This window comes from Dromaius novaehollandiae, chromosome 1, assembly GCF_036370855.1.
Source record: "Dromaius novaehollandiae isolate bDroNov1 chromosome 1, bDroNov1.hap1, whole genome shotgun sequence".
In the NCBI taxonomy this organism is placed as follows: Eukaryota; Metazoa; Chordata; class Aves; order Casuariiformes; family Dromaiidae; genus Dromaius; species Dromaius novaehollandiae.
Window position 1 is genome coordinate 90,272,885 of NC_088098.1, and position 25,131 is coordinate 90,298,015.

Genomic DNA, 25,131 nt, shown 5'->3' on the forward strand with positions numbered 1-25,131 from the left:
CAGCAGGAAATCATTAATGTTATTTGAGTGGCTGTCAGTTTTTAGCAGACCTGGGAAACGAAGGGAGCTGGGGAGCATTTAGACCATCTCAGTTGCACTTCATTCCTCTTTTAAGATGTTTATTCTATGGCACCAGGGCTAGGAATGGGTTGGTCACTGGAAGCTAGTTCTGCTGGAGATGGCAAATTCTGGGCCTGTACAGCAATGAAAAATGGTTTGCATTTGGCTAGAGGTGGAGGCACTGTGGAATTAGAAATTATGCGGCCATGTGGAGAAAGGACTCAGTAGGTAAGGAACCAGGCTGCCAAGCCATGCGCTCATGGTATTTGTAAGATGCTGTAATTATAAGGGCTGGCTATTACTGGCTCATAAAAAGAGGCAGGTTCATTCTTAGGATCAATCCTTCAGCAGCTTAAGGAGAGGGAAGCAAATGTAGCTTTTCAGTCTCCATAATGCCGGTGAGAGCTGCTGCTTTCTAAATGGTAGAGAGGTAAAATGCTGAGTGAGAAGATGCTGGTCCAGTGGGGTATTTAGGACAGCAGGAACTTAAGTACTCGCTCAGTTTAGAGGCTACACAACAGCACTTGTTAAATATTTCAGGCTTCTTGCTGCATCTGTATTCAGAGCAGAGGTGTCATGTATGCTTGGTGCTGATATTGTCACCATGAGGAACAGCATTGGGTCCTTGTTGCAGTTGCAACTAATTATCTCAGTGCAACTTGCACTGCAGGTAGCCTCCAGCCTCCACCTCAAAGAAGAGGCTTAACATCCTTGCTCACAGCGCTGACCAGAGAGCTCCAGGACAGGTTTCTATGAAAACTTCTTGCTGGTGGAAGAACAAGACTGTGGTATATCTCAGGTAGCCGGGAATGGGCTGGCCTGTGCAACAGGTCCAGTCAGCTGTGGACTAGTGGCCAGCTGCGATGGTGAATGTTTGCAGGGGCAGTCACAGCCCTGAGGTCTGGTGGGGTCTGTGTGCTGAGCCAGGCTGGCCAAAGAGGGCACCATCCCTGCATACGGATAATACAGATGATCAGCCCAGGAAGGAAATGGGACATCCCTTCCAAGCACTACATAAAGGATAGGGCTTTGGCATGTGGGAACAGGCCAAGAGAAGTAGCTTGGACTCCAGCCAGATGAGTTGGAGGAAGAGGTGTGTGGGGTTGACACAAGGTGTGGGAGAGAAGGAAGAATGAGAGGGAATGATACTGTCAGAGCAGAAAGCCGGAGCTGTCTCTCCTCCCTAGGTTTCAGCATACACCCTTTGCATTGAACTTCTGCAGTTTTCTCATGCAAGCAGTGCCTGTTTGCTAGTTCAAATGCTTTCCCTACCCATTTTCACTCCCAGCAGTGGCCGTGAGGAGACATGGGGGCTTCTGTCCAGAGCACCCCCCCCAGCCTCATCAAAGGCCTGGTACTGCTGCGTGGGAGGGGTCCCACTGGCCTTTGGCCCTCTCTCCAGTGCCTGCAAGACTGCGGAATGGATTCTGGACCTGCTGCAGGTCTGCTCTGTGATCATAGCTCGGCAGGGATCCTCAGTCCCAGGTGCTCTGCTAGAGCAGTGCTCAGGTTTGTAGCTCTCCTAAGCCTGGGTCAGATTCCCCCATGGCTGCTGCGAGTCCTTCAGCCTCCTCATGTCATCATGTAAATGGTGCTAGTTCCCTCATCCACCTGGAGACCTCACAGCGTTCGTCTCGTAAATGAAATGGTGCCAGGGAGCATTTTCTGGGCACTGGAATGTGACTATCTGTTAGCTTGTCCCTGGCATGGTTTTCAGACAGGTTCTTCTACCACTCTCCCAACTGACTAATCACTTGACACAGTCTGGGAATTACTGTGGACCAGGGACTGTTTCCAACTGGCATTTCATGTGCAGCCCCTCTGTTTTGGAGGGTAAGAGAACAGCACCCTGTTAAAGCTGTTCTGTGCTAGTTGGTCTCACTGCCCAGCACATTCAGTTTAGTAATATACATGTACAATTTATGTCTCAGGAAATCAGCATTTCTGGCAAATGTTCAAAACAATTCCTGCATCCCTAGCCGGATGCAGTGCATAAGTATGAAAAATCAGTGCTTCTTCCAAGCCCAGACCCAACTCCGGAGGGCATTAATGTGAGGAAGCTGGTGGATGCTGAGAAAATACTGACTCACCATCCAGAGCAGTGCAGTAAGAGCTGTATGAACAGGCTTTTGGCTGAATGGGAGAAGACAGGACTGAGAGGAGTTGGAGTTAATATCTGTGCAGTGAGGCCTTGTTGAAAGCCTTTGGCATGTGAGGACCATACTTGTAGGGTCATCCTCCACCTCTCCCTCCCCCTGGCATCCTTCTAGTTCCCGGTTGTGTGTGGGCTGAATTTAGCCCAATAAAGTAGTGAGCAGACCCTGAGCACTTGTAAGATGAAGAGCAGAGAAAACAGCAGTGCTCAGAAAGTGGCAGGAAGTCTTTCGACAGCACTACAGCCAGGTCTAGAGCAGCAACTTTGTGATGGTCATACTGCTTTTGAGGGAGGCAGGAGAGATGGTAGAGCATGGGTTTGTTGCGTTTTTATGCTGCCAAAAATGCAGATAAAGTGTCCAGGGAAAAATATGTGTTAGCTTCAAGTTATCCTGTCAAAAGTACTTTTTGCTGGTCTGAACGGTGGTTATAGCAGAAGGATTTCCTGGTTCCACACTGCAAGAGCCCTATCAGCAAGGAAGCCCTAAAACAATTTGTATTCATTCATTTACTCCTTGCGTCCAGTTATTAACCATTCCCCCAGTCCCCTGTGCACTGACTGCAGTTTATCCAATCTCTTTGGGTTCAGCCAGTCTCCCGCACCTGTCAGGATACAGAAGCAGGCTTTGCAGCACAGCCAGACTCCCTCCCAGGGGCAGCTGGTGAAAGAAAAGCAGGACAAGCAGAATTTCCCCAGTGTTCCCATTTTATTGGTACAGCCCCGAAGGCATCTGCTGTGTTTGTTTCAGATACGAGCTCCTCCCCAGGGTAGTTCTGGTTCTTCTAGGAGAGGGAATGGTGCATTCTCCTGTTGTTGATTTATGATCCCAGTTCCCTCTCACTGTGCTAGTTTTCTTCCTCACAGCACATTCGGCGAAGCCTGGAAAAAAAAAATGCACATGGCAATTGAAAGCAGTTTCCAGAGCAGAAGTCCTGCGGGAATCCTGCCATGGCCTTCAGTTTACACGCTATGCAACATCATGTGGAAAAGACTGCCTTACCCTGACAGTGTCCCTGAAATCATAACAGAAGCCAAGACATTTATAGCTCAGCCTGTGCATAGCATCCAGAGTCCCCTGCCCCCTTGCTGTCATGCAGAAAGCTGTATCACTGGAGAAGACTAGAACACAGAAACACCTACATTCATTCCCACACATGTTAGCACTTCTTGCCTTTTTAAACCCATATCATATTGTTTGATAAGCCACACGGAGAATATTTATTTCAGCATATGATCTTAGAAACACAGTAAATGCTTCACAGCACTGGTCTTCCTACTTTATTGTTTTGCTGCCTCAAGTTTTCCATGTCTCTCTTATTACATTGGAGCTTATGATTCATGTTATCCCCTCTCTTTTAATCATCTGGCTAAATTTGTCCAAGGTGGCCTGAGGCAACAGAGCCAATACCTGATACAGCCTCTCTTCTCACAGTGTGAAGAGTGTTTCTTTCAGTGTTTTTGCATTTGCTACTTTCACTTTTACTGACTAGCTACCCACGCTACGAGAATTTTTCCAAATCCTTAATCCCTAAAAGGATCATCACAGAATCCTAACAGGATCTCATCACCCATCTTGGACTCCTGCCTGCTTCTGCAATACTTAGCCAGGCTGCCTGCCTCCACCAGCCGCCCAGTGCCCCGAATCAGTGACCTAGAGCTCAGCAAAGGTTTTTTGGTGCAGCTCTCTTAGTTTCCTCTCTCTAATTCTTCAGCTCAGTGGAATACTGGGGTATTCAGTCTTTTTCTTTGTTGTTTTCTCTTTCTCCCCATCCCCCCCCCCCCCAAAAAAAAAATCCACAGAAAGGAGGCCTGATGCAAAATTTTTCTAGGAATGCACTAGTAAGCCTGAATTCTTAAAGAGCTGCTGGTTTGTGTTTTGAAGGGACACAGCTATGTTTGGAATTAGTTAGCTGGACTATAGGCTTTACAGACAAAATACCTGGAAGCCAGCACAAAGAATGGGCTATCAGTCACAGAGATAAATGATGGAAGTGCACAGATATCAGCCCATTATTACATTATCTGTGAGAGCTAATACTGCTATTTGCTGCATAAATAGTAGCTAGAGCATCAATGAGTAAGCATTTTGGGTGTTTATTTATGGGTGTGCCTTTTCCTCCAAAAACTGGTGCATTCGATGTTGGTACTGGTATAAATGTAGGTTTGAGATGCAAAACCCACAGATTTCAAGAATTTTGACAGATGAATGCTCAAGAGATGTGCAAGTCCCTGACAGCTCTCTGATCAGATGCACTGTGCCTGTCTGCAGCCTGCTGATTTCTCACATTCTGACTTGGAGCACCCCCATGCTTGCAAACAAGGCAAAATCAGCATCCTGTTTTGCATAGCCTCATGGAACCAGAAAGCCAGAGCGACTAACAGTGTGCTCCCTGTTCTAAGAAATAGGATTCTTGTCAGAAATGTTCTCCTTTGGGATGACAAGGAGCTAGATGGTCAGCCCAAAGAGTAACATTTCTGGAAAAGCCATGAGCACTGGTTAATGTGTTCTTTGCACAAGCTACATCAGCCCCACGTCATTCTGCTATCACCTACCTTTAGTTATTAGTGCCAGACACTGCTGGCTTGCCAGAAACCACTCTGCTGAGCTAAGCAAGGGCTAATTATGTGGAAAGATGATGCAAGATCTGACCCTTACTAGTAGCCTGTCAAGGGTAGCTTTTATTCAGCTTCAGTGCTTAGTAGTAGAACTAACGCAGGAATCCATTCTTTGCTTTAATCAACTACGGAAGTCAGTGGCATACGCTTGAGAAAAGATGTTATGAATGGTCTCAACTCAAAATTTCCCACAGCTGGAACATTTTTTCATTTAATGCTCTTGAAGCAAGGAAACACTATCAAAAGCCCAGGTGCAGAACTCTATAGGTCTGTGCCAGAAGGACAAGCAAGGGATGCTAACACTGAATCTCTCACTCTAACTTCTTTTAGTAATTAGAAGAGGTAAGGTAGCGAAGCAATGTTTTAAATGCCCCTTTGTGTGTCAAGCAGTAAATTACTCTTTTTGGTGATAGTCCAAAGCTAGATATTGGGGGTTAGATGGAGGATGTCACATTGAAATGTACACAGAGTGATTCCAGGACAACATTGCTGGCAGGAGGGATAGCCCAAAGGAGGGAGATGTTTTTCCATCCTGGATGCCCTGAAAAAAGTAGATATAATGTGCTTCCCTCTCCTTCTCCATGCTCTGAGCTCAAACCACAGAGGGAAAGGGAAACTCACCTTGCTCATCTTCTGTCTCTTGGAGGCTGTGTCTTCCATGTCTGATACATCCGAATGGGTCTCTGCTGTCTGGGTCTCTGCTGTCTCTCCTGGGCTTTCGTCACCCAGAAGTTTAGACAGTTCGTGGGTGACTGGAATGGAGTAAGTGCTATCTGTTGCACTCAGTCCAGCAGTTGTCCTGCTCGAAGCAGTGCTAGCTGTCGCAGCAGAAGAATCTCCCTTCGTCTTGCTGGCAGATGTCTCCTGATGCAAAGCCAGATCGGCCACTACTCTCTCTGTCCCGCTGTGGATGATCTCATGAGCAGCACTGATGTGTTTTCTTTGGGACTGCCTCACTGTGCATAAAAAGAGGAAAGGCTTTTACTTGGAAAGGTACAGCAAAGTGGTCTCTGTGGGGGAGAAGGAAGGGATAGCTTTTAGCTTTCTGCAGCTGTGGAAAAGCCAATTTCAGGGCGGGGAAAAAAAAAAAAAAAAAAAAAGACGTCCTTCTGACTCTGGCCGACAGGGTTCTACTGCCACCTAATAGCAGCAACCAACTTTGCACTTCCCTTTGAAGACAACCCCTCACAGTGGGAAGCACAGGCCAAGTGTTTTCCTTTCCAGCTTAGGGCAGAATTGCCCACTATGTATTCAGGCTTTAAAATAATTTCTCCTTCAGTGTTTGTTAACTGCAGCAGGTGTCTGGAAGACTTGAGCTGAAATCTGCCCTCTTCTGTGTCACAATTCTGCCTGCACAGAGAAACCCTTATGGAGTTGATAGACCTGGAGACAGTATAGACTCATTAAATCACCTACTTTATCATCTCCCTTTTGCTACTAAAGGATTGTTCTTTGCTGTGTTTTACAGTTTTCATCCAATCTAGTTTGTACATATTTCCAGACCACCTCTTGGGAGCTAATTACCCAAGCTAAACCATTCACCTTACAGTTCTCTTCTCTTCATTTTTTCCTCACTGTTCTTCATTCCCTCTTTTCCTTACTAGGCTTAAGATGTTCGTAAACAAACATCAGGATTTAAATACTGTATGCTTGTAAAGAGGGGATGGGGAGCATTGCAGGAATAAGCTGTGGTTCTACTCACATCACTTCCCTGCAAAAGTCCAAGACTTCCTTGTGATTTTGGTCTGTTTACACTGTAACGCTGAGCTGTATTTTAACTGTGAACTCTGAATCACTGGTGTCTTGTATGTGTCATACGGTCCTGCATACTGTCACTGCAACGGTTCAGACAGACCTCACTTGCTGACTCAGTAGCTGAACTTTACTAATCCATCCTTTTTATATTTTGTCCATCTCCCAGGTCCATTCAGTTGACAATGAAGACAACTGGATCTAACTTGCATTTGATAAGCTGCCCTTCACCAGCCAGCTCTCAATTCCCAGAATAACATCCTCCATCCAATGCATTTTGACTTCAGCTGTTCATGCACCACTGTATAAACTATTACCTCTCTTGGTATTGCTGCAGTCCTTTCCTTCATTCACAGTGAATTCTAGAACAAAGAAGGCTTAAATTGCTGGGTGAGTTTTGTCCTTTTAAAAGCAAATTTTTTCGTATCAACACATTGCCTTCTAGCTCCAAAGAGAGAGTTTAGAAGCGAGGGGCAGACGTGTCTCAGGATGGGCCGGTATTGGATAATGCCTGCTTTTGTGCAGAAGAATGGGAGAGATGCTCAAGAGAAAAAAAACAAAGGAAAAGAAGGCTAAGTAATGGTGAAAGAAAGAGATCTGTATAAGGGGAAGCTAAATTGTAGGCAAATGTGGAACTTGTAGGTCCTCAGCTTTTTATTATACAAATAGATTTGCTCCTCTGGCAGGCCAGTCAGCTGCTGACCTCAGATCACTTCCTGCTAATTTCAAGGAAGTTATGTGCTCAAGCATGTGCCAGGTGGCTAAAACAAATAGAGTTTCATAATGACTAATCTGGCTTGCTCTAGCAAAAGCTTTAAAAGCTGCAATAGAAATGCAACACACTGATGTGTTCACGAGTTCAAATGGCATTTTTCTGATGCTATTTCTTTGGATTTACATGGAAAAGCTACTTATGCGATGATTCTGCTTCTCTGAAGATACCACTCTGCAGGAGGCTCATGGCAGGGCCTGTTCTCCAGAGCATATGTTTGATAGAACTCAGCTAGCTCTTAAATGCAGGGGTCTATCCCACTCAAGGCAGCAATAGCAGAAGAGAGTATGAGCAAGGTCTCTTTGAGACATGTGACTGTTGCTGCCACAAGAATATTGTGGCAAGTTTCATTTGACCATTTTTGAAGGAGCTCTTGTACCTTATCATTTTATCACTTTATTTCTAGCTCTTCTTCCAGCCTCCATTTTAATTTTGCATAGGTCTAACTATGCCTTCCAGACAGATCCCCTGTAGCTATCCCAGATTTTGGAGATCTCTTCCTCTGTCGCTTGGGAGCGCTTCTGAGGTGCTTAATTCATCAGCTGCTGTTACATTTAAACCCAATAAGTATTTTCTTGCTTCCTCTGCTTGACAGTTCTTCCTTACGTCCAGAATCCTAGGCCATCTCTACATCTTCTCTTTCTGAGATGAGCTAACCTGTGTGTGTTAGTGCCTGAGCTACAGACTTCACTTACCAAAATTACTTTGCCTTGCTTTGGTAGGCTTGCAGATCCAGGAAGACTAAGAAGAAGGGAGCTGATTAAGCTTAGAAAGTATTGCCTGCTGCTGAATAGTTACTGTTGTTGGTGATAAACAGACACCAGGAAGAAGGAACTTTGCACAATTCAGAGATCACAAAAGGTGTTTGCAGGATTTGTATTTTCATTAACAAAACAAAAAAGCAATAAACTTAGTGTTTTTGTTCCTAAGTCAGTGAAAGACACTAAGGCAAAGGCCACGTCAGACTCTGTCTTGATACAATTGTTTTTGATAGGTTATATTCACTTTATATGGATGACTGGTTTAGTCACAGTCTTCTGAGTGTGCTAGTTAGTGGAAACCTTCCAGTTAAGAACAGCTATTTATTTTTGATCCTCGGTGTAATATGTGGGTTTCCAGGGCCTTCGTCTCTGTATTTTGAAGGATTCTATTCCATTTTGACTAAACAGAAACATCCTTTAAAACTGCAAAATTATCCACTTAAAATATGGTGCCACTATAGTCAACTCTAAAACCTTATCTTTGCATTTACTTCTTGACCAATTGGAAAAAAGGCAGAGGGAAACATGTAATCTTACTTCTACATATATTTAAGTAATCTGCCTGTTAATGACTTCTGCAGTTTTTACAAATTGCCATATAATAGATTATTCACAGCTATGCTACTTCATGACTTTTTCCAGTTTATTTTTGAAGGTACAATGGGCTTTTCATTTCCTGTAGTTTTACTGTTAAAGTTCCACCAGATTACTTTAGGTCTGAATTTGGGCCACCATTTTAAGACTAAGGCTCATGAGAAATCTGTGAAGAGGGGTCAGAGGGCTAACTTTCTACCTGCAGAGTGCAAAAGAGGAATCTCAGAGAACTGAGACAGCTTTTGGGAGTGGGCTTTTCTTCTGCTGAGCTGGAGCAAGGAGGGTGAACCAATTCAAGAAGAGAATAAAACTACTGGACTCCTTACCTTTTTCTTTGACAGAGATTTTCTCAACCTCTGGAATCAGGAAACTATAAACCAGTTCTGCTACAATCTCTTCTGACTGTAGGTGTGTTCGACTACAGAACAGACACAGGGTGTGATGTCAGTATTTTACTTTTCTTTCCAGATCACCCCTGCAAACACGATTCCCTTACAAATATTCTCACTATTTTCAAGTGAGTGTATTCTCATGGCAGTAATTGTCAGCTGGGTATCTGTTTATCTCATAAAATAGTGCACAGCAGTGACAGTGTGACTGATAATTCCCCTCTGTACAGGGCTGCCAGTGTGTTCAATATTGTATTGGAAAAGCAATATTTCAGGAGAGAAGATCACCCCAGATTCCTGATGCTCAGAGGTATTTAGGAATCCAGCTTTCACTCATTTCAAACTGAGCTAGACACACAGATACCTCTGAGGATTTTGGTCTTTGTCAATTTAGTCTGTGGTCTGTTGCTGAGTTTGCTAAATTCTTCCCTTTTGTGACTTTGCATTTGGCTGGTCCCCATGCTCTTTTCCATGCCAGTATTTGGTGGGTTCCCAATTGGCCCAGGGTCTGCATGCATTATCTACAGTTAATTCTCCCCAAGGATTTCAACATTCATATTCATCTGGTTACAAAATACACAGCTGCTGTACCATAGGAGAGTCACTGTGTCATTGGGATTTTCATGTCTCAGTTCCAAAAAAGCACATAGAAACTGAACTGGAGGTTTGGCGGGTCCTAAAAAGTATTCACTGTTGATGCCCCAGCCAAACACAAGACAGTGGTGTTCCCAACAACTTACTATACTCAGCGTGCCTTGTCAGGCAGCCATCAGTATGACTGACCCCCCTGGAAATTGGCAGTTTCCTAAAGAACAGCCACCCCAGAATGAAAGATTGCTGTATAGCTGTATCATTAGCATCTCTTTCAAACCAATTTTCTGTAGTACTGTAAATAAATGAAAAGACCAATGTGAATGGGTATTGCTTTAGGCAGTTCCCAGATTCACTTAAAGTGCTGTCACTGCCTCTCATTGGCATGAAGAAGTCTAAAAAAGGTGATTCACAGATCCCAAAAGTGATTTGCAAAGGGAATCTGGCACATGCTGTAGGAAAATAAAGCTTTGACCGATTTATATGTGTATACCAGATAGTAACAGTGTGGTACCCATACAACTTTCACACTAACGAAGTGGCCATGAACAGTATTGCTCTACACTTCCTATGTCTTAGATTAGAGATGTAAGTACAGATGCAGATGCTTAGGCATGTTCTAAACTGCTGCAAACAGCCTCTAATGTGCATTTTAAGAGCATACCGATTTTCCATTTCGTAAGCAATGTCATTGATTTCTACAGCCATTCTCTGAATCTCTTCCCTGGCTTGTTCTTCAGCTGTATTCTCCATGCTGCTCAGGATAATGTCTTCCAAGTAGGAGTCAACAGTGCTCTGGTGCACTTTGATTACCTAGAAAAAACACCAAGATACTATTTTTACTGGTTATTGCTATGACAGGTGGGTGGAACCAGATTTCCAGAGAAGCAAGGGCCATGGATTGTTTTCAGCAGTGCTTTCTGAGAAGGACAACTTGTGTAAAAATTTCTTCTCTAATAACTCTTTTTGAGAATGAACTGAATACAAACAAGTGCAAGAAAGAGCCAGTGCTAGAAGTAAAACATTTACTGGCAGATCTACTCTCCAATTCTTCCGCAGGTTAGTTCTGTGAATGCAATGGCAGTTGCTTCCTCAGTTCTCATGGTCCCCTGAATAACTGCCAAACAACCATCACCAGTATTGGCTTCAGTAAATTAATCAGGTTTCATTCACACAAATCCTGAAGGAAAAGGTTCCATCAAGATAGTCAAAGTAATGTGAGTAAGATAAACATATTGGTTGCCTCGTAAGGGATGTAGGGCAGAGATTCTAGAAATAAGCCTGTTCCTTCTGCTAGTCTGAAGGGCATAAGCTTACTGCACTTTGACCCTCTTTGCCTCCCACTCAGAGAAGCAGAAAAGAGATTAAAAAAATAGATAAAATTTTTTTAAACGTGATTTCAGACTCTCTTTGTATTAACCTTCTCCCACAAAGTTTGAAAATTATTGGTTTAGTCAATTAGGCTCCCACTCATTCCTTTCAACAGGGAGAAATAGGCTTCATGCAGACAGGAGTTAGGATATAGGAGTAGAACTATAAGGTAGTTATAGAATAGGGTAATCTCAGGATCTCTGCTTCTGGATTTCAAGGTTATGCTATCCATTATCATCGCTTCAAAATAACTCTTGTTATGGCACTCCTTGTTACAGGCAGTCCACTTTTAGGGGGCAAATTCTTTCCAAAATTTGCTCAAAGGCATTCTCTGTAGGAGAACACCTAATAGTTCTGCTGAACAGGCCAAGTTATGACAAAACATTAGTTCTAAAGATTATTTGGGTACATATGCTCTCCATAGGTGCATTTTGTGTAAGTTTGGAAACCTACCTCCATTCATGAGATGTGACAGAAAGAATAGCAGCACTGTCTGTTGGTGCATTCAGATTATCCTTTATTTAATGGAGATGACTCTATGAGGAGGGAATCACCCTCTTCACTAAGACTTCCCCCTCCAGTTTAAAACTAGCCATCACCTAAGTCAGTGCTTCAACCATTTCCTTTCCAGCTGGATCTTCCTGCAGGGAGGCAGTTCCTTGAAGCTGCCCACAGTCCCAACACTCTCCCTCTCTTACCTGTCTGAAAATCTCATCCTCTTCCTGTCGCTGCATCTCTTCCACCTGGCGGCGTCCACTCTCCTCTGCTTCCCGCATTCGCCGCTGCCTCTCAGCCAGCATGACGAAAGCGTGGATCTTCCGCTCTTCTTGCAGCCTCAACAGCTCTTTAGAGAGGAAATCAAACATATTTGCCAATGTCCTGCCTTCTGCCCAGGCCAAGTGGTTTTCCATTTGTGATAGCTTTAAAAAAATGCAAAAGAACTGTGTTACAAACCACAGGAATGTTCCTCTGACCACAGGCATGTGAAACAGCTCTGCAGCATCCACTCAACCCAGCCATGGGGCAAACCTAGGAGTTTTGCATTCTTTTTGTTTTACATACACTGGCCTGGATTCTGTATAATGTAAGGTTCTTGTATACTGGCTCTGGTGGCATAAAGAGGCTAAAGGATGACAAAACTAGTCAGTCTGGGAATAGTCCCAATCCTGTTGCACTAGGACAGGCAGCTCCTACGCTTGGGTGGGTGGGAGGAGACAAAATACTAGCTGCATTGTATTCCAGCTATTATGAGCTGTTGTTGTGGCTGAGAGTATAATCAGAACAGTTACTGAGCCCGTCTGTTTGTTATTGGGAACTGCTCTATTTCCCAGACCAAGAAATGGGAGGTATAAAAGTGACAATGAACTGACTTCAACTGCATACCCTCCATCTTTCTGTGCTAAGCTTAGCTGGACTAAGACAGAAAAATAGGATCAAAAGTTGCAAATGCAGCATCTATCTAGCATGCGGAAAACAAAATCTCTGTCTTTATGGACAGGGAGCTTGAGTAGAGGTTTAGGGAACTGTGCAATTGTGCATATAGCCACATTTCTATCCTATTCTGAGGATTCACAATTTTTGTTAAAGTTCAAAGTCACCTCAGCAAAATGGTACATCTTTGGGTGGACACTGATGATGCAACCAAAGTGATATAACTTGCTGAGGTCAAACAGGAGTCATTAGTCTCTACAGCTTTAGGTATTAAGTTGTTACCTAAAACTATACAAGTTAAGCAGTAGCTGCTATCAAATTCAAATCAGCAGTAATTATACTGAATTTGCAGAAGTGCAAATGAGAACTCAAAATTCCAGGTAATGGAAAATCAGGTCAGAAAGTCTGTGACAAAGTTGAGAACAGAGCCAAGGTGTTTGGCACTTCTGTGCCATTTCCTCCTTGCTCCAAGCACATCATATTTTATGGGTTCTGTATCTGTGATCCCACTGTGAAAAGGGACAAGATCTTTGGTAAGTTAGTTATTTCCAGTTCAGGCTATGAAGCCATGATCCTTGGCAGGAGGGAATGTGTGGAGCTGGCTGGGATGCTGCACTTCTGTTGCAATAAAGAGGCAGTAACAGAGTAGGCTGGAATGTAAAACTCACACAAAACCAAATGGAGCTGAAATATCCCAGACAAGTGGTAATAAATCAGCTTTCTCATACTGTTGTGCAGTGTTTCAAGGAGAGTGGGACTGTCAATGTCACACACATCTAGAAGTGACGCTGCTTGGCCTGTGGGTGTGAAGACGGAGGAAGGTAATGCAGTAACTGCACTGTCCTAGAGAGAGGGATAACATGGGACTAATATACTTTTTTCTCCTCATTGCTCAAGGTGCTGTGTCTAAAACCAGGAAAACAACCCAGGAACAATCTTAAAATTCTGTTTTACATCATGTTAGAGATTTCTAACCCTCACCTTTAACCATTTTACTTGGCATTTCAGTCTTCCTTCTGCACAAAGCATTTCTTGAAAGATGTCTCTTTTAAACCAGAAAGTTCAAAAAAAAAATCTAAAAAAAGTTGTGACCACCAAGAACTAAAGAAAGAACTGTGAATCATCAGTGACTTTCTAAAATATCCACACACAGAGAAAACTACTGGTCTTGCATTCCAGAGAGACTTAAAGTTCAAAATGTTAAAAGAACTGAGCCTTGGACTGTGTGCCTTTGGGGACCCAGGAAAACAAAAGCAACAGGTAGAAGGGGTAGATACCAGCAGAGGGGGATAGTGTCTCTCCTAAAAGGAGATTCTGAGACCAGAGGTCAGCATCTTTACTCTTTGCTCTTTCTTTCTTTCTGAATGTCATCATGATGTCTGAACTGGTCTCTCCTTCACTCTTACCTGGGCTTCCAGAAAAGAAGAACCATTTCAAGTTCCTCATGCCTAAGGCCTCTATGCTTTATTTTTCTTAATTCAGTAGAAGAAATTGTTTTTCTATAATCTTCTGGTGTTCTGTATTCCTGAGTTCCACACCTAGGCTCTCTGTATATGAGGAGGCATCTAGAAATGATAAACACTATAACACAATCACTCAGTTCAATTTTTACTGAGCTCTGAGAGGAAATTTTATAGCTGCCCACCCAGCAGTAAGCAGTGGGCTGGCTCCATCTCTGCCAGGCCAGCCAGCCAGTATATGCTGTTATCATAATCTGAAACCTGCAGAATTGCCTCACAGCTGGTCTCTGCAATACCACAAGAGTGGTAAGGACTATAGGATAAGCTGCAGGAATATGGGAGAGACTATATATCTTGGGATACGGAGAAGTCTGGACAAAATTTATTTATGAACCATTTCAGACCAGAGTCTGCCATTTGATTCACTTTTCTCTGGAAGGTTGTGGCCCTGCAAGGAAATAGGGTCAGATTTTTTATCATCAGCTCTCACTAGATTCTTGGTACTGGATGGATCCAGAACAGTGGCAACTACAGCAAAGTGACTCCATTGCTGAGGTGCTAAAAGTCTCAAGCCCAGCAAAATTTATGAAGTAAATCCACTTTGGCTTCTTTTGTGATGATTTCTGCCTGAGTGGGAGCCTGAGAGGGTGCCGAGCTAGAAAGAGGACAGGGCAATGACATAGCAGTAACACACATTCAGGAAAACAGCTGACAGGGGTGACGTGTTGTGATGCCAAGTCACAGCACCAGTCAAAAGGACTGAAATATGAGTAAACTCAGGTTCATCTGACAATGTAGTTTATTCAGAGACCTGGAAATATAAGTAAGTGCTCTTTTGGGGCAGAAAGCAAGTACAGCCTGTGTAGCAGCTGTGATTGGGGTGCCTCAGTCTGTTTCTGAGATCACTAGAGCCCCACAGCAGTGAGAGCAATTTAGCCCCTCAGGCATTCAAACCTTGGCCTCTGCTAGGGCACTTGAGCAAGTTGGGATGGTTTCTGCACTTTGGATAATAGAAAACATAAAGAAATTAAATATAAGAGTGTTGGTGGTGCTGCACTCAGGAGTGTGACAAATCAGCCGCTCCATGTTTATAGGCAAACCTTGTGCATTTGCAAGTCGTGCTGTTGCTGTAAGGCCAGTGTCGCTCGCTTCTCTGCCTTCATAAGCAGCTGGACGTCCTCCTGAAGTGTGTGAGTGGTGCGCAGTTCTCGAATCAGTTCCAGCCGCTTCTCCTTCCCTTCAAACATCTTTTAAATATAGTTAAACAATGAGGCAAATTAAATGGAGGATATAGATCAAAGTATTTTGCCAGCAGAGAACACCCTTTTCTTCCAAGCCACAGGGTCAGCTGTTCCCAAGACCTAGTTCTTTGTTGTTAGCATCTGAAGAGCTCGGGAATTTCCCTCATACTCCCAATGAGAAATGAAAAACTCTGTAACAAATGTGTGGCCACATTTGTTACACTACATCTGTCAGTTAAACCTTGCCTAAAACTTCCTGCATGGAAGATGACCCACTGCTACTTTATTACAAGAGAATTATTTTCTGGTTCTGCTAGGGCTCGCCCAGAACTCAAACTACCTGAACGGAGAACAGCAAAACCAGGGTCAAGTTTGTCCTTATCTAATAGGGCCATATCCTTCTTGGTATCCTGTTATACTGGCCTAATTGTTGAAGTTTCCCATTATGAGCATTGCACCTTTTTCTCAGTCCTGAGTTAAATGTCTCCTGTTTCAGTATTCACTGTTCTTGGAAGGATATTCCTTTTGAGGGAATCCAGTAACAGTGCAAAGCAATAAGTTGGTGCGGAGGTTATTGAAACTGTTGCTGTCCCTATTATGGGGTTCTGTAGCCTACCACTTGCCTGACACACTCTTCTTTCCATTCCCCCTCACTGCTAACAGGACTTATGCATGCAGCATGGGGAGGTAAGGCTTGCAAGTAGGTGAGCAAAACAGGATCAGTCAATCTTGTTCACAGCATTCTCACAACTGAGTCAGGTATTTCTGAGCCAGTAGCAGCTGGAAGTGAGAGTCCTAAAAATAATGGGACATTTCATGGCTCTCAAAAAATCTTCTGAAAATCAACAGCCCTGCAATGGAGTCGAACCTCATTCTCACAGATCACCACAGAGCCAGAGAAGACTTGGGAAGTCTAAGCTTCACCTTAAGCCACTCTCAGAATTGCATTGTTAACTAAAGCTCAGGTCAGTGTCCCACATGGGAACACTTCACAAACAATGACACAGAAGCAGCAGGCATGAAAACCAGCTATCTGAACTGGTCTGATCAAAGTGAGAGACTTGCTTAATATGAAGCTCAAACCAGGACTACTCGATTAATTTAAACCTAGGCCTACTTCTACTCCACTGGAAGCAGAATGATGAGGTCTGTACACTGCTTTCATTGCTGGTAATCATAGTAGTCTGTTTCAACATTTAAGAAGGTTCAGCTCACCATCCCAGAAAATTGGGAAGATGGTAAGAAATAAAAGCTGCCCTACTGGAGGGCATGTGGGAGGTTTTGCATGTCTGAGATCTTGGCATAATCAAGGCAAAATGTACTCATGCACCAGATCTAATATAGAATTTGCCATCTGAGTAATTCTGCTATTGAGCATCTAATTAAACAGCTCAGTGTGGGGAATGGCTGGCACAGGGAGACACTCATATCTGGGAACCTAGAAGTTCCTGTAAGAAGTTTGGGCTGGAGAGCAAAGCCTTGAAGAACTTGAGATAACATACAAGAGGAAGCTGCAGAAGCTTCATTGCCCTTGATTAGTTCTGTGGAAGAAAGATTGTAAAAGCACACCTTCAGTCATCCCCATCATCATTCTGAAGACAGACATAAACAAAGAGGCACAGAATACCATGTTCTGAATAGCCCTTCCTCGGAGCAACTTCTGCAAACAAATCACTGCCAGTTCTGTTTCCTCTTCCTCCTGCCAAAACACAACAAATATCCACACCCTAATTAATCATTTCTTTTGGGAAAAATACAGGTGAAGATTTCTATATATCATCCATCTAACTATCAAAAAAATCTAATTCATATCCGTCTTTTTCCCCAGTTGCTTCTGAACACCCTGCTTCTGATTCCTGAGGAAAGGGAGATGAGTCAGAATAATACATACTTCCCTGTTTCACAAGAGATGGAGGAGAAAGACTCTGCTGGAGTTTTTAGAGGGTCTTTAAAGAGTACCTAATGACAAGGAGGTGTTGATAGAGAAAATTACTTTATGTATTAAAAGTACTATTTGTAGCTTGACTGAGTTGGCAGAACGATCATCAGCTACATGAATTTACAGGTCAAGACACTATGGAGGGAGAAGAATTATTTTAGGAGGTGCAAAAGAGCTGTTAACCATAAATAAAGGGATTAAATTAAAAGGGAACATAAATTTACTGAGTTACTCCAATAATGGTCACCACTGGAATAAATATGAGAAGAAAAATCTTTTAAGACTCAGAGACTGACTATTTGGAAGTAAGTAAAATGAATTACCTCATATTGCAATTTGTCTCTTTGAGGGGGTTACTGGCCTAGCATTGTGTGAGTGATACCAATCTGGAAGAAGGATGAGGTGTAGTGGGTAAGGGACTATGACTACAGGAGATAAAATTTTGGCTTATTTTAAATATAGGAAGCACAGCTGGCAGCATTTTTTCTTGCTGAGGGGTCTTAGACACTAGCAGGAGGAAAGAGTCCATAAGGTACCCCAAAAAGATTAAAGGGAATCTTAATATTGCAAGAAGGAAGCTTTTTAATAGAGCAAAGACAGCCTGTGAGGTCTGAATTGAAATGTGATATTTTAGAAGTGCTGGAAGAAGAGGGAAGAGCGTAGGATGAGAGAAGGGGTGTGAGCTTGAATTTTAGTGTCTGCTTTTTCTTACGTGTTGCAGACTAAGAAGTATTCCAAAAGCAAAAGAAAGCATTCCTTCCTTTCCACAACACCACTAAAGAGGACCAAAGCAGAATAGGCAAAGGACTGTTTTATGATTTGGTCTGTTCTTTTTCTCCAGAAAGAAGGGATGAATTTCCAGCCCAGTTAGAGAGCTAAGCTGTACCACATCACCTGGCTGCAGAAGGAAGTGAGGCCCCAAATCCCTTCAGAACAGAGTTTTTGGAAATGGAGACAGCCTACACATACACTGGACAGGTAAGCCAAACTGCTGTAAGGTTTAGTTTAAATTGTTGTGGGATGCAGTTCTTGGTACTTGTAATTGTATTGTTCAGTGTTGCAAATGACGCCTTAGCAAGGATAATCACTAGCTTCTCCATCTACTTGCTGCAAAACAGCAGGAAAGAGAGAGGGGAGACAGAAAGTCTATCATGCCCTATAGGGAAAAAAGAGGATCTAGGGTCTTGAAGGATCTAGGATTCAGCTGAGAACAAGAGGAGGCTGCGAGAGAGTAAGGTGAAGGGATTGAGAGGTGCTCTGTAAGCATGTTGGGGCTGATAAGTGCATAAGAAATGACTGGTGGAGAAGGCGAGGCGTTGAAGAGGCCTGCAGTAGTGTCTCCATTCTCTCCACTTTCTTTTATATCCCTTGTGGTCCATGTCAACAGCCTGCCACTCCAGCCCACTTTCCCTTTGAGATCCTCCTCTCCAGGTGAGGATCTCCACCAGAGTCTGGAGCAGTTAGCAGTTGGTTCTGGTATCTCTACAGGGCAAGCAGAGAAGCATTAACAGAGAAGAACCTTGCTTTCAGAGCTTCTAGCAGCCAGCTAGGAAGGATGTTCAGTAGGAGAAACCTTGTTTGGATTCTGCAAGACAGAACATTTTAGGGCAGCCTTTCAGGGGCTGAAGTGGCCTGATTGTACAGATGGAGTTTCACCAGAGAGCTCCACTCTCGTATGTGTCCGCACGTGAGAACACTTGAGGAGAAACCAAATGTCGATAGAATTAATTTAGCTAAAGTTCTATTGTATTGGAACTCTTCTAAAAAAGTTATAATCTGTAAATAGACTCAAGCATGATTACAGCTGGTGGGGAAAAAAAATCTTTCTGATATAGAAAATACCATGTAACCTGGAAATGCTTGAAAATCTGCTAAATTAGGACTGCTGCAATACAATAACTAATACACAGGAGTCAGTGAAACTTTGGAAAGCTCTTCCCAAGGGCAGTAATAGATATTCTTATTTCAGTGATCTTAAAATGGACTGTGTAGACCACAATAAACCATACTGCACAAAGGAAGATAGTGCAGATAACATAACAAGCCTTTCTCTCCCTTTTATGGTTGTGTGACTTTCTTAAACTCACAACTTTAAATGATAGTTGTGTTTGATTCTTACTGCACCATGAAAATGGTGTTAACAAGCAGACAAAGCAATCCACTGATGCAACCACCTCTGAAATACAATACTTCAAGAAAGGAAAAGAAATTGCAGCTTCCCTAATAAGTTGTTTTTTCCCTAGACTATATCACAACTCCATGACACATTACTGCTATTCTGACTTCTACAGAAGAACCATTTTCTGTGAACTGTCAATTAACTGGTGCATGCTCGTCAAAGACTGAATCCTGCATGTTGGCAGGAGCATCACTGCAGCAAATTAATGAAGTGCATGCTCAGTGCTAAGCACCGAAAGTCTAAATGACTTCAGTGGGACTGAACTTAATTGCTCCACTGGATTACAATAGTGTTGTCAGATCAGGATAGAAGACTTCTTTACTCCTCTGGACATTCATTTAATAACCAGATAGGGAACAATCAAGGATCAACAGAAAAAAAAAAGTACTAAAAAAATCCCACTTACAATTGATGGTTTTTCCAAGGTTGGAGTCGGGGGCCGAGGAACAGGTTTTTCTACTTTTTCAAGGAAACGAAGGGGCTTCTTTGGCTCCTTGACTTTATTCTTCTTGTCCAGTAGTGCCTGGAATAGCCAAAAAATGTAATCAGAACTGGGCTAGATAGAATATTAAGATCGGTCCTCTGGCTACTGTCTGCTCCTGATCACACTGACTACAGGGAGTTGAAAGTATTCTGCACTGTTCAGGCTTGTGGCTTTCATTTCTTACATCACCTCAATTGAAAAACTGGATATGGTCAGCAGATGAGGTTGTTCACTGGTCAGAAGATACTAATGGGAGTTTCAAAATAACATGGGGGAAGAAGTGAGAGCTGTTTTAGTCTGTACTATACTTTACTGTACTATATTTACAAGTAACTCATCAGCAAATGTGCAGGCTGAGGCACTTAAAATTAATCCAGAATTGGTATGAACTTAATTTCTAATATAATACGTTCTTAAATGAAAGCATATTTCAGATTTATTTTTCATTTTAAAATGGGAATCTGATTGAACAAATTAATTGGAAAGCTGTCTGCAAGCAGAGGTACTTGTGTGTGCTGCTTTCTCAGCTTAAGCAATGATAAAAACAGTAATCATTTTCCTATATGATAGAGGTAAGATTCTTGCAAAACTGGAAAAGCAGGAAAGAATATCACGATTTAGTCACAGTTTATGTATCACTACAGCATGGTAATAATTCTTTGCCTTTCACTATACATATCACATTTGTTATTGAAGTTTGGAAATGTTTTGTGGTCAGGAGATTTTAAGGAGGAGGCCACTTGGAGAGTTTACGGTCACCATTCTGTAGTTCTTTTTCAGTGAAATGTCTTCCTATGACATACACTGGCTGTGCAGGATTGAACTGAATGATCCAGGACCCCTTCATTGCAGAACATGTTTTGAAACTCTTCCCTTCTCATTTGCAACTGCCTAACATCTCAATGGCACTGACATCAACTGTACATATGGATTAAGGGGAAACTAACTTGCCAGAGAACTTCCATCTACCAGGAAAATCTACAAGTCCATTAAAGTGAGGTTATTTTTTTCCTCCTTGCAGCTGTTTCATGGCAGCCACCAAATCTGTCAGTCAAAGCAGGCTAGGAGAGGCAATGCCACCAATACTCCAGCCTGCTTTTAGAGAGCCAACGTCCTGCCAACTTCCCATTGCAAGCTGGTTACAAAAAGATATTCAAATAATCAGTTTCTACTGCACAGCAATGTCTATCTACTGTAGGACATCTCAATACAGCTTACAAAGAAAAGGGAGTAGAGCATATAAGTTTAAATCACCTTCAAAAGTATAAACCTGCTGCTGCATGGGTTGGATCTGTAGTCTTTAATATAGGAAAAACAGATGTATTTCAGCAAGGTAAGGTGTACTTTATTTATTTATTTATTTATTTATTTATTTTTAATTACGGGAAGGTGTGCAGCATTGTTACAGATATTCAAAACAGTATGTCACCAGGGAGGGAAATAAGAGAGAAACTTAAGAAAAAAAATCCCATGTTGAATTGCCTCTCTCCAGTACCAAGGAAAAGACTTGCACAAAATTTAACTGTAAAATTTATGAAGTTTTGAAACTCCTATGGCCACTGTATAAAACTCTTCTTGCATGTTGGATCTGACCTTTCAGGAAAGGATAATTAATGGCTCTGAAAAAGGAAAGAGAGAGTTTTAGGTGGAGGGGGAAAAACACTTTATTGTTGAAAACTTCTGAAATGGACCGGTTTAGTAATACAAAAATCAAAGCCTATAAAGTGCTTATAAACCATGTGAAATGCTTATAGCTCAACAAAGTTAGAGATTTTCTCAACTGCTTCTTGTATTTGATCACCTTAGAGCTCTCTGGCATGAAGATTATAACAGCACTTGGTATGATTTGTAAGGTTTTTTGTATGATGGGGGAAAACTTTGAAAGAAAAAAGCCCTTGTAATTGTGTTTATTTTGAAAGCAATGATTCCTATTTTCATTAGCACAATGTTGCATTCGTAAGAGTTTTCCTCCAAAAATATTTCATGATAATCAAAATAACAAAATGCAACCAGAATGACAACTTTTAAAGACAGAAAAATCTATGAGCACTTCTGACAAGAGGGAATACTTATTAATGTAGATCTGAGAAATACTGCAGTTCCTGGAAGGAGTTTTATGTTGGCACATCAGCAGAATCTAGTGCCTGCTTTTCTATCTTTACTAAGTCAGGAGTGGTTACTATTGCTTTGTCCAGCCTGAAGTTTTAGGTTATTTTAAGATTTTAATGTAACAGCTCAACTAGAGGAAGTACAGTTCTTGCATTAACTGGTTCTGCCTAACTTAATAAGTTGCCATTTTTCCAAATAGAAACCGGGACTGAAGAATCTCTGTGCAATACTTTCTTAAAACTTAAAAAATATATATATAGAGAAAAATAAATATGTACTAAATTTCTGAACAACATACTTTAAATGGCACCAGCTACATATTGCACACTATTTTTTCTGGAATAGGCTACATAATTTTACTTTTTTCATGTAGTCTTCTTTTTTGTCATGGCACAATCTGATTGGAGTGGACAGTGAAGGACTAACTAGATCTTCCATCTCCTTTTCATTTTCCTGGTGAATGCTGTGAACAGTAAATGACATTCTTGCTTTTGGCCATACCCTTTAGCTTCTTTTTTCTGGCTTCTGATAGAAGCAGAAGTCTTGACAGGACAGTCACTTGGGAACCAACTCTCCCTTCAGAGAAATCATGCTTTGGTTTTTTCCTTATCTACTCTTTAATCTTCTCTTTTTCCCAAAACACCATACACATTTTCATGTGTAGCACTTGTGTATATAGTCATGTTTCTCTTTCTTCCTTTTTGTGCATGAATAAAGAAGGTGAGATAATCAAGGACAGCCTGAGTACCTACTTAGCAATGCATCAGGGCTGCTGTATCTTGGCTGATTAGGAGTGACATAATAGGTCTTAAAGCTTGTCTGAGCATGAGCCAACTAACAGTGTGTTGGAGATCAGTTCTTGATGAAGGTTTTCCTGCTCTTTGAAGTTGGCACAGATTTTCTCCACAGATATTCTTGTTCCTCTTACTTCTCCACCTCCTTCCAAGAACAAGATAAAGGAAAACAGACATGATGAGGGTTGCGCTTAATTCTGAGGTGAAAGAGTCGTTCTGGTGTTATCCTGATCCAGCACTTTGAAACTGCCTGACACTTAACCCCCTTTGGATCACCAGAGTATACAGGGTCAGCCTGAAGTCATGCATTGTTTTAAAGTGGGATTTCCTCTAGTATCTTCTCTGTTCCTTGGTGTATTCAGGTATCTACTTGCATTTTTTTCCTATAGTAATTAGCTGTATCAGCATGCTATCTCTTTTTGAACTAAATGAATTCCTTGGAGTTTCAAGTAAGATTTATTTATGTAATGGCTCACTTACTTATGTTCCTTAAAGCACCAGCATCTCCTCTGTCTAGGAACTGGGGTTTTTTTGTCCTTTTACAGACCTGGTTTAAGATACAGCTCATTGTTTCTTCTGTAAATCCTGGGTCACTTCTATTTCTCTAATGTTGTCCTGTTTTAGAGAATTATTTGAAGAACACTGAGTATACATACTATTCTTGCAAAAGGTTTCAGGATAAAATCACTTCTTTTGGGATTAGTTTCAAGTCTAGAGGAAGATAATTTTATTCTTAATAGGACAATGATCCTTTCTGTAGTTCCCTTGATATTCTCTTGTCTCTCTTTGCAGCCCTAACCTTAAGAAAACCTCCAGTATGGCAAAACAAGAGGAACACAATGAGGAGGACTAATCCATCTTGCCATTTGTTTGGCCGGAAAAGCAAGCCTTGGAAATTTCCTTGATTAAAAGTAATTTCTTCTGAAGCCAAAATCTAGCATTTCTCTTCTCTTTGCCACCTCCAGCCACCTCAGATTAACAGCAGGAAATGGAAGAAACTCACTCCAGAGCTAGATCACAGTGTACACTCTGAATTTTCTAGAGTTCTGCTATATTTCTAGGATGATGGGAGAAAATTTCTAGATTAAGAGAGTGCTAGAGCAGGACTAAAAAGAGGCTTTTGAAGAGAAAACTGGTCCAGCTGCTCCACTATAGAAACAATGCAAAGCAATACAGTGCCATTCCGAGACGATCTATGATTGCCTGCTTTAAACTTCTTTCATACTTTGTGTACCAGAGGAAGCTGTTGGCAGGATCAGGGCTGCTAATGCCAACTGGTCAGACAGCTGTACTTTCAAGTACTAAATTCTGTTAACTCAAGTACTCTGCTCCCTTCACTGCCCACTTCCAACAACTCCCATAGCTTATGAGGTAGACCTGCTGGAGGGGCCCTGCTAAGCCAAAGGGTGCTATAGCCACCAAACTTAAGCAGCAAAAGACGCTGATGGGAGAAGTGACCCATAATATCACTGCAGAACCCAAGGGCTAATTAGAGCAGTAATGCCTGAAATCCGGTAAGTTGATTTTTTTTTTCTTGTTGCTCTGAACAGAAGGTTTATTAAAACCTTACTGTAGCTGAGGCAATCTGGGTCTTTAGCAGTGTCACAACTTTCAGCTTATCTGGACTGAGGAGTCTGGTTTCTACATCTCAGTATCTAAAAATAGCGGTTAAACTTGGCATAACAGATTTATCAGCAATCCCTGCAAAGGAAATGTTTTGTGATTTTAAAAGAATATACATTTTGACTTTTACGTGGAGGGTAAAGGAGGCTTAATTATATGAGGCCCTTTGTTGGTATAAATCAATGTAGCCCTAGCCATCTATTATAGAAGAAAAAACGTAGTATTGTCTGCTTTTGTTCTGCATTCCGTCTTCCCTTTGGCTATCAGTTTCTCTTGGAGGAAACATTATGTGAGCAGCCAGCACTAGGTCCTACTTCTTACCAGTGACTAGAGTTTAGACCCTCTACTGTAGTCTCACAAACCATGGCAAGTATTTTGAACAGGCAGAATGCAATTGTTGTAATGGTAATTCAGCCCTGAAAGCTCAGGCTAACTTTCTGCTGCCTATAAGAACTGCCACAAGTGTTCTGATCATGATTATATACAGTCACTACTTTGATTTTATACAAAAAACAACCAAAACTTGAAGCCCTTCAATAGTGCTGTGTCTTCTTCTCCAAGTCTGTAGTGAACTAATGTCAATAGTTCTTGAACACTTCCTGCAGCACTGAAGTTTTTTCTTTAAAAAATTTCCTTCTGAATAACAATCAGATGCAATACTTCACCTTTTACAGGATCCAGTGGAATTTAAGTCTGAGATGATATTGTTCTTTCAGGACAAGATTTCAATTTAAAATTCATTAGTAGAAAGTTAGTGTGTGAATAGAGAGAGTATTATTAAATTACACTAAAACAAGAAAGCTATACACA

At 42.0% G+C, this 25,131-nt stretch overlaps 1 protein-coding gene across 1 annotated transcript in view; it reads right to left on the minus strand.

Moving 5' to 3' along the window:
• Positions 1-2,902: 2,902 nt before the first annotated feature.
• Positions 2,903-25,131, minus strand: part of CFAP91 (cilia and flagella associated protein 91) — a 34,173-nt gene continuing 11,944 nt past the window's right edge. The window contains exons 11-18 of the mRNA XM_026103478.2: positions 19,718-19,834; positions 16,821-16,892; positions 15,053-15,199; positions 11,760-11,981; positions 10,355-10,503; positions 9,037-9,128; positions 5,453-5,787; positions 2,903-3,094 (exon numbers count right to left, since the gene is read on the minus strand). Coding sequence (XP_025959263.1) covers positions 3,074-3,094; positions 5,453-5,787; positions 9,037-9,128; positions 10,355-10,503; positions 11,760-11,981; positions 15,053-15,199; positions 16,821-16,892; positions 19,718-19,834 — 1,155 coding nt within the window. The 3' untranslated portion in view covers positions 2,903-3,073. The remainder of the gene's footprint in view (positions 3,095-5,452; positions 5,788-9,036; positions 9,129-10,354; positions 10,504-11,759; positions 11,982-15,052; positions 15,200-16,820; positions 16,893-19,717; positions 19,835-25,131) is intronic.